Source organism: Melanostigma gelatinosum, assembly GCF_949748355.1.
Source record: "Melanostigma gelatinosum genome assembly, chromosome: 3".
Lineage (NCBI taxonomy): Eukaryota > Metazoa > Chordata > Actinopteri > Perciformes > Zoarcidae > Melanostigma > Melanostigma gelatinosum.
This window is the reverse complement of record NC_136636.1, coordinates 6,325,735-6,335,501: the sequence shown is the minus strand read 5'-3', so window position 1 is coordinate 6,335,501 and position 9,767 is coordinate 6,325,735. Positions and strand designations below refer to the sequence as shown.

The 9,767-nt window shown below is 41.9% G+C and overlaps 1 protein-coding gene across 1 annotated transcript in view; it reads right to left on the bottom strand.

Moving 5' to 3' along the window:
- itpr1b (inositol 1,4,5-trisphosphate receptor, type 1b) overlaps window positions 1–9,767 on the bottom strand; it is a gene marked incomplete at its 5' end in the record, with an annotated part of 70,958 nt that overhangs the window by 38,091 nt on the left and 23,100 nt on the right. Inside the window, 7 exons of the mRNA XM_079266013.1 lie at window positions 3,018–3,075; window positions 4,597–4,708; window positions 5,408–5,556; window positions 7,363–7,547; window positions 7,662–7,782; window positions 8,776–8,904; window positions 9,108–9,233. Of these exons, the coding sequence (XP_079122139.1) occupies window positions 3,018–3,075; window positions 4,597–4,708; window positions 5,408–5,556; window positions 7,363–7,547; window positions 7,662–7,782; window positions 8,776–8,904; window positions 9,108–9,233 (880 nt within the window). The remainder of the gene's footprint in view (window positions 1–3,017; window positions 3,076–4,596; window positions 4,709–5,407; window positions 5,557–7,362; window positions 7,548–7,661; window positions 7,783–8,775; window positions 8,905–9,107; window positions 9,234–9,767) is intronic.

Genomic DNA, 9,767 nt, shown 5'->3' with positions numbered 1-9,767 from the left:
GTCTGTCAAACGGTAGTGAAAGTGACAGCTGCACTCATTCCTAGAGACCTTTGGGTGGGAGTCGGGTGTGTTAGGGTAGGTCAGAGAGCTAAACGCTGTGGTTACATAACGTCCATCATGCCAGTTTATCTCGCTCCTGCTCGGGGGGGGGGGGGGGGGGGGAAGTTGAGGTTTCTTGGCCTGCCTCTCTCCCATGCGAGTGATATCCGCACACATGCTGCCAGCCGTCAGTCGGGGCACTGTACGTTGTTGTTAATACGCGAGTGTGTGCATGAATGAGTGACATGGAGCATGTGCTGGCCGGGGGGGGGGGGGGTTGAGGGAGTGTTTTGGACATTCTTCAGATGCATATGGGAGAAGTTGATGAGACAAAAGGGCTGGTCTCTGAGAACAGCCCCGTTTGTTTTTGTGGAAGCCGGGGATTTCCAGTGCTGCAGCAGCGAGCGGCACGCATAAGGAGAGAGGGAAGGAGGGAAAATGAGACTGAGAGACATAACAGAGAAACTGAGAGCATATCGCTTCCTGGCAACTCTGGAAAGACCCTTTCCGACAATTTCGCCATTTCCCCTGTTAACATTATGTTCACTTCCTTTGCACTCAACGCACTCTTGATCAAGTGACTAGTCTACTGTCTTGAGTGTTATTTTCCTGCTGGCACAGATTCCTCTCGCTCTGACAAAGTGTGCTTTCAGTTTTGACACATTTACTGATTTCGAGAGAAGAAGGCGGCACACATTAATATATGTTGTGATGAACACACGCAACACAATATCCTCTGGCTAGCTTTTCACCGGTGCATTCAGTATGCAATATGCAGCCCTCATCAGAGGACGGAGTTTGCTCGGTTGTCATTGGGATGAGCTTATAGTAGCTGTCTCCATAGCACATTTAGGACTGCTCATTTAAAAAGGCTCCGAAAAAAAGCTAGTAAGTGGACTTTGAATTTTGAAGGTTTTGACAAACTATTTCCAAGGACAAGAGTGGATGAGATGTCCTACAACAGGTAATAAGCTCCATCTGCTGATACGGTTGAAAGCACCAGAATTAAAAACATAAAAGGACTTAGGGAATAAGGACTGTTCTCATCAAATTTTACCGTCCATTTCTATATAAAGTAACAAAGGAGGTGCTGGACAATAAACAAGACAGTTTAAAGATCAAAGCAATCCAAATATAAATGACTAAAAATAAGAAAAATACAACAAATAAAAGCTATATAAGGACATCTATCCTTGTTTCTAGCAATAGTCAATAGACCAGTGGCTCTCTTGAGTAAGTTAAAAGGTGAGTGGTCTGAATAAACACAACTGCCGCAGTCAAAATGAGAGGAAACTGAAGTGCTGCGGGATACTTTTTTTTAAAGATCTCTGGGTGTTATAAAGGATCTGGTCCTACGGTTATTTTAGTGCACTAAAACTTAGCTGAGCTAAAAGTTTCGAAAACAAACCTCCTACGAACTATGAATAGATTTGTGTGTGGGAGGTCCCGTCCTGTGATATTCATTAGTAGTCATATATCAGATATAGTTCCTCTGTAGTCACAGCCATAACCCCTGTGACATCTCCTCACCATCACAAACCTGTTTTATCCACTTTCTTAAGGCCACAGGTCACGATCACACATATCTTTGCAATGCACACGCATGACATGCACACCGCTCCGCACACAGCCCAGCCCCCATCTGTTAGATGAAGTATCTCCAGCTATATATAAATATATATACACACACACACACACACACACACACACACACACACATGCTCACACCTGCTCATGTAATGGTGGCAAAGGGCTTAGAACATGATCTCTCACCACCAACCATCATAAGGGGGCTGTGCGGCATGTAGATTGAGTGACCAAAAAAATTGAAACATTCCATTGATGTTGATTCATACTTATGATAATTTACAAGATTATCAACTCAAGATTAAAAAAGGGACAGTTTACATGATCTTACATGTAGTGCTATTTATCAATCTAGAGTTGCCTAGTTGTGGAGATATCGGCCGTAGAGACGTCTGCCGGCTCTCCAATATAACGGAACTATATGGAACTCAGCTTGTGGTGCTCAAAGGGCCAAATAAAATACTTTTGAAAAACTCAAAATCATGACCCGGTTACTCAAGATAATCCACAGACCTTGCTGTGAAGAGTTTCGTGTCGGAACTACTTTCTTTCTACGGAAACAACACCCGGCACCCGTATCACCACGCAGAAGGAACTGATACAGCTAGCTCACATAGCATCACCAAGCTAGCTGACGCCACAGCTCAGCCGAGGAGGATGCCATTAATGTTTACACGAGCACGAGCTTCTTGTAGATGCACGCTTCCTTGTGCGCGGTGATGCGGTTGACGGGTGTGGTTTGGTTCCCTGAACGGTCTCAAGCAAGTCAATCATGGAAAATCAGATGGCGTGACTGAGAAGGTTTACATCCCCTTAATGAGACACGAGTATGAAGAGAAAAAGACTCCAACTGGGTGTTACAGCATGAGCAAAATGTGTGACCATTTCTTGATCAAAAGAAAAAAAAAAAGAAATCACTCTCTGTCCCTCCACGGAAATTCTGAGGTCCAAAAGTCGCACACAATTTGTGATGAGCAATCTTAGCTGCATAAAGACGCTGTAATGGCCATGCTGTAGAACTGTTCCGTTACAACAGACTTAATAAAGATTTCAAAAGGGATGAACAACAGTAGTACACCTAAAATAGGATGGTGAAAAGCTGTATCCCTGGATTCTAAAAACTAATTTCTACCTTTTAAAGAGTGCACGCCAGTACAAAACGTTAGTACACGACCATATACAGGCAGAACACACAAGCATATTGCATAATGTGAGCTAGACATGCTGGCAGTATGCTACATTATAACAGACAGAGAACGGGGATGGACTGAGCTACTGACGGACTGAGCCACTGACAGGTGTCACTGATGGGAACGTGATACCAGAAAGACTACGAGCAGCACAAGCATGTCTATGTTGTCAGTGGGGAAACAAATCAGATGTAACATCACAAAAGGAAGTAAAATGATCAACCTCAGCCACATCCATTTCATCATCAAAGGCAATCAGCTGCAAGAGAAAAAGTATAGGGGGCAGAGAGTTAGTAGAGCCAGATTAATGAGTTAGAGCTCCGTCACAAGTGTGCAAATGTAAAGCTTGTCACACAGTGATCTCAGTGGTTATGTCAATCAACAAAGTGTGAAGTGCTTTGGATACCCACACCACAGGCGTATGTGTAGGTCAAAGCTAGCTATCACTTTCTATGCAGATGACATAGTTCTAATCTTTAAAAGCAGTCGAGAAATGTGTAGTAAAGATATGTGGAGAAAACAAAAAGGAGCAGTATTATAGAAATGTATTTATTTACTCGTCATTAGAAGACATTCATTCGTACAAAGATTGGGGCCGATCATGTTTTGAATGTGTGGTTCCTTCACACGATCATCTGCCAACCAGCAGAAGTCACGAGTGCGACGATAAGAACATGCTCCCTCTTTGGCTTCTCGCCCGTCATCACTGCCAGTTAAATTAGATTAGCTTTGGATTCCATAATGGCTGTAAATAAAACTACAGGTGCTCTTCCCTTTAAAAGCTTTGATAAAATGTGTGATCATGTTGTTCTGCCACAGGTACATGTGTCGATGCAGTATATCCCTGTCTTCTTCTTGACGTTTCAACTTTCTTACTTTTAAAACATACCACAATACAATACACATTTCTTAGCTCTGAATGTTTTTGAATTCTACTTTAATTGGTCGTCAGTGCTAGTCATCTTCCTAATGTAAAAGGCTGTATGTTGCATTTCAAGTATGTTTTTGTTATTTGCTTAGGAGTGACTCATTTATTCTCTTAAAATGTACCCTGTGGAGGTCTTTTTTGTAAACAAACTGTTTCTCAGTGTTTCTCCCTAAAATACAATGGGCTTCAGAGTACCCATTGATTTCTGTGATTGTTTGATCTTCTCTTAGGTAAGAACTTTTTGGCCAGGAACACTCTTACCACCATAAGAAAAAAAATATCTTGTTTTCACAGTCCACAAATCGTTTGTCAATCAAGGAAACATATATGTTTTCAATTTGAGGTGATTAGTAACCGATGAATGTTGTGTAAAATGGTTGAGGGACATAGTGTGTGATGTTAATGTTAATTATCGTACGTTGATGTACGGTTCATTCAATCATTTGAACTTATTGTTTGTAAAGCTCTTTGGGAATAAAGCTATGAGGGAATTGATTAAAATATATATATGTACCAGCTTTTGCCAAGCATAAAACTAGACATTAACAGAGAGTATTCATAAACTGCCCTGGCTGCTGTGATTTCAAATAAAGGACTTGATGACATCGGTATGTTTTTTTTCTGTTAAGCATATGTTATATGTTCAGGCTCCAGCGACTACCGAGGAGAGCTCAGCCTCTTCTTTTATTTCACCTTTTCTCGATCTAATGTCTTCCAGTACGTTTGGTGCAGTGGGACCGGGAACACAGTATCCTGAGATGTCAGTGAAGTGTTTCATCTCGTGTGTGTGGGCGATTCTTGGGCACGACAACAAGCAGATGATGAAAAACAGGAACGCAGAGGGTATTGTACCTTCTCCCCATAGCCCCGGTCTTTTGTCATCATTTCCCTCAGTGTCTGCAGTACTTTGATGCAGAGACGCTCCTCGTTCTCTTCCAGCAGCTGCTTGGTGTGTTTGATCAGCCTGGCCGGGAAGAGAGAAATAAAAGTGAGTGCATACAAATGGATTGATGAAAGCCGCAGTTCTCCAACCACCGAACTCCACCGCTGAACACACCTCAACACTCTACATGTTATTTTCGCTGATGCGCACAATGGTCTTCTTTTAGCCCAGAACAACTGATTTGGAGGACAAGATAAAAGATAGAAGATAGAAGACAGCATATCATTGTCCATCAAATAAAGGGAAAGCCCTTGTTTTAAATCAGTCGCAAGAATATTTATCATATTTAATGCATAAGTATTTCCACAGCATCTCACTTGCGTTTGTTAGTTATGTATTTTATGGAATTCTTTGAAAATCCTTGTAAATAATGACAATTAGTATTTAGATATTTTATTTGGACCATTGTCTCCATGATACTTATTAGCTTGCCCTTTAAACAATTGTTTATCAGCTAACGTTACAGCGACCTGTGCCAGATCCATGCCGCGTAGCTAAGTCACAGCTAACCGGCTAACCGTAGCGAAGCTTATGTTACAGTGAGGTCGTTGGCCGTAATGTAGTTGGTAATTGTACCTTTAATTATTACAGAAGAAAAAACGAATGTTCTATGTATCTCTGTATCCATTGCGGTGAATATGCGTTTTAAATACTGCATACATCCCACGTTAACCGGCAGAATAAAACTTCAGTGGGCCCAATTCTGACCTTTAGACTTACTTTGATATGAATCCTCCACTTTCACATTTCTTGCGAGCTTCTGTGTTCTCAGGGAAGAGCAGCTCTGGACGATGCAGGACATCTACCAGCACCGAGAGCTCCGCTTGGACCAGCGGCCTCAGTCGGTCCTCCAGCGCCGATACGATGTCCTACAGACAATAGGGACACACAAACAGAGCTGCAGTATCACCACAATACTTAATCCTTCCCGACTGTTGACACAACACAGCTTTTATAAATGATTTATGACATTATATCTTTGTATTACAAGGGGAGTCGTGACTGAATCCAAATCAAAAGCCTATTTTTCTTACGCAACCTGTCGGACATACTATACTCTCGCATATATTGAAGTGTATTAAATCATTGAGAGAGTCGGATTCGATTAGATTACTATTAAGAACAAATAAGTGAAGGTGCATCATGACTACTGCTGGTCTGGATTATAGCACTGTGTGGGCTGTCTGGTGAGTGGCAGAACAAAAGGGCGATTAGGAGGTGAAAAAACACAACATACGAAGAATAGCATTGAAGCATGCATTCTGAGAAACGCTGTTCCCTAAATATAAGCAACAAGGAATAAAAAGAAAAGCATTTTGAGAACCACATAACTCTCTGCCTGGGAAGGGGTTGGTTCAACTTGGGAAACTCTATTAAGCCTGGGTTGGTCTCGTGCTTGGAAAATATTTCATTCAACATAAAATAAACGTTTTAGTCCCTAACCGATAGCCTCTAACCGATACCCTGTGAAAGTAGAGATTAGAGCTGAACTGGACCAGACATGTCAGAGATTTTCCTGCCTTCCAGTGAATACTGAGTCATGCATTACAAGAAAATAGGGTGTAGCAGCTTAGCCTATGACTAAAATTGGGCTGCAATTAGAAACCACCTTTTCAGTTTTGTATGCAGTCTTGGCATATTACCGTCACACACGCACACATCACTTTTGTATATGTAAATTACAGTCAAGATGTAAAGAAAGTCTAAGTTCACGCTAATCATTGTTTTCAGAATCAGAGTCACAATCTGAAACACGTTGTGTACACGCATAAGGAATTTGACTCTCACTATAACACTCGGTTCCAACAATTTTCAGAAAGACCGAAATAAACATACCGTTAACGACAAGGGTTGAAAAAAATAAACGGTTAACTATAATGTACATACATGTAGGTGAAAGGGAAAGCGTATGAATTAAAAAGCAACAATGAACAACAACATAGAATGTCTACGTACAAGTCGAAGTGTTTTTGTGTTTACATGAGTACAATCATAAATTCACACAGAGTGCTGGAATGAATACTGAATGGCCAATGTAATGGATTACTTTATTCACATGTAGATATATATAAGTAGATACTTAGACGATATTTTAGATTCATATTTAATGTATTATAACTATATCTTAATATACAAATTATAAATGTCATATATTCATAATTTGTAGACATTATATATTTTATATTTAGAATACACATTTAGATGAGAAATTATTAATTTTATTTCTTTTTGTGCATTTAAAAAGAAATGTGGCTACTAGCTGGTCGTCTATCTCATCAAAACCACAACAACATGGGCTGCATCTGCATGTTGTGCAGGAGGCGGTTTTAAAGTACTTGTACCTTCTTTATTCCAATTCAAGCTCATCTCTGCCAGCCTGACTAATGGCACATATGACCATCTTACCACGACTGAAAGAACTTGATGTCCGTCTGATGTGCCATTAATGCACTTCATAAAAGCCAGTGCCGCTTTCTGTTCTCCTCAATAAACTGGCCTGCTTTATACACACAGCTGACAGGGAGATACCAAAGAAACTAATTATTTTACCAATATTTTCTTTAACCAGTGCTTTTGCCTTTTCCCCCCACTGTAATAACAGCAAATACAATAGTATAATTAAATAGATTGTCCTGAAAATGGAAGAAAACAAGTCAGCATGTTATGCTACCAACCTGTAGCCTCTCAATGATGTTTCTGTAGTCTTTGGAGGAGGTCTGGCCGGAGTCTCGTCTGGAAGTGTTCTTGGCAGAGAGTCTCCAGCTGAGGATGCTCTTCTGCACAACATTATTGGACTTGACGAACAAGTTGTTCACCTGGCTGTCCAAGTCCACTGGAATGGCAATGGCTCTGCTTTTAGCTGGGTAGAGGTAAATAGTGAGGATATTTCTATTTAGTGCCTTTATCGCGTGCCACAATGTCATTTTGAAAATAATAACAGAGTTTGGTGGTCGGTGTCGGGCCAGTATCTTACCCACGTCTGATAGTACTTTAATGCAAGCCTCCACGGAGGCCTTCTGAACAGGGTTAAGCCAGTTACAGTGGTACACCCTGAACACTCCCTGGAGCAGTTGTACAAAACCTGGCTGACGCGTCTGAAAGACCGAGAGAGAGCAAAGTTAAAAGAGAACAAATAAACACAATGAGAGAGGAAAGAATAAAAGCAAAGCACATACTGCATAGGATATATAGAGGAGAAAAACTGTGAATAATAACTCAACAACCAATTGTGCTCCCTGATTAGGTTGAACCCATAACCCAATTTGTGCTAGAGATGTTAGTGTGAGGATACTAGAGCACCTATGGTGGAAGGCTCTACAGCTTTGGGGCCAGTTGGCCAGCTGATTATGATCACCAGACCAGTGTTTAGCAGAGTTCATCTATCAGCTGGCCACAGCCCTAGAGTACAGTAAATACCTCAGTTATCTTTCCAAAAATGGCAGCCTGTTGCGAGAGAATGAGGGTCATGATGTCATCATATGTTGGTTAACCTCAGTAAGCAGAGTTCTCAGAATGTGCAAAGGCTTACACACAAGTAAATCAATCATCTCTACTGGGGGCGAACCTGGCACAAAACAATTCCAGATGAACACAGGGTGTCAAGAGGGAAACTGTCATAAAACTGTTATACTACACCACTGTACGAGGGATTGGCTCTATGGAGGTGACGGTCAAGTTTAACTGGGAAAAATGTGGGATGACGGGACACCAAAAACATCAAAGTCTAAGAAACGGAGTGAATGCATCATCTGCACCACATCCCGGCAAAATCTTGTGCAACACACCCACAGATCTGGGAACTACAGAGTAGTCTGTGTGCTGACTGCTGACTAAGCCATGAGAACGTGAGAACCCACACAGCGGAGATACTTCTTAAAATTCAGAGCCTGTCGACAAACACCCAAAGAGTTGGGAAACAAAACGTGGGGGAGGGTTACCGTTACTTACATACATACGGCGAGCCATCTATGCTGAGGTAAGAATCGTGTCAAACAACTAAACTTTAGCACGTACATGATTTATAGGCTTTAAATTGCAATTGCAGGACTGCTTGTGAGATGTACTTTAAATGCTATACTGCAGATTACCTGCAGGCTCGTGCTCTGGTCAGAGAAAGGAGAGCTGAAGAAACACGTGACAATGCTCATGACTGTCTCAGTCACATAACGCTCCAGGATGGTATCCGCATGCTTCCTGTCACTGGTGTTGTTGCACACCTAGGCAAGGAATAGAAAAGATATTAGCATGACGCACAGCCACTGGATCACACTTCCTACGTGTGGAGGACAGGCGACACATGTTCACTGCATGCTGTGTTGAATTACAAATTAAAAGCAGAAAAGCACTCTCCCTCCATTGATCGCATTGTCTGCCAACAGTCGGTCTCAGTCACTTTGATGTGGAACACATTGTGGCTTACCCTACAGATGTCCACCAGGAAGTTCTCAAACAGCTTCCACATATGGTTGGAGGTATAAATCTCCTTCATCTCCACCTCCGTGTCGACGTAGCAGTGGTTCAGGAAGTTGATGTAGGCAATCTTCACCTGTTGGGATCCAAACAAACCAACTTAAAAAGGCACATTCGTGATTGATGGGCGAACTGGTGATCCACGGACTGAAACTAGCCCTCAAACACCTACTGTAAGCATGCATGTCCGGCATGTGTGCAGCAACATGTGTTAGTTCCTCAGAATGTTAATAACGGCGTCAGAATCCACAAAAGTTACACATGCTGTGTCCTTGTATATACATTATCGGCATGTACTGCCATCTGGAAGACCTATCTTATTACCAGCTGCGACAGCATCTGGCTGGTATCGTTTTCACCTACTGTAACAGGAACTACCACAGAAGTGATTTTGACTACATTGCTATGTGTTAATAGAGTAGGTCTGTCTGTCTGTGGACAGATTTTGTCCCAACCGTGCCAGATGTAGTCAGGAAACTTAAAGGGTGCGTAGATCAAAATGAAGCCCGGGTTTGAAGATGGGTGTGGTCTGAGCAATGGCGGCAAAAGTAGGGGGGGGGGTAGGAAGTAGGAAAGGAGCCATTTCCCCTCAACTTAACAAACAGATTCA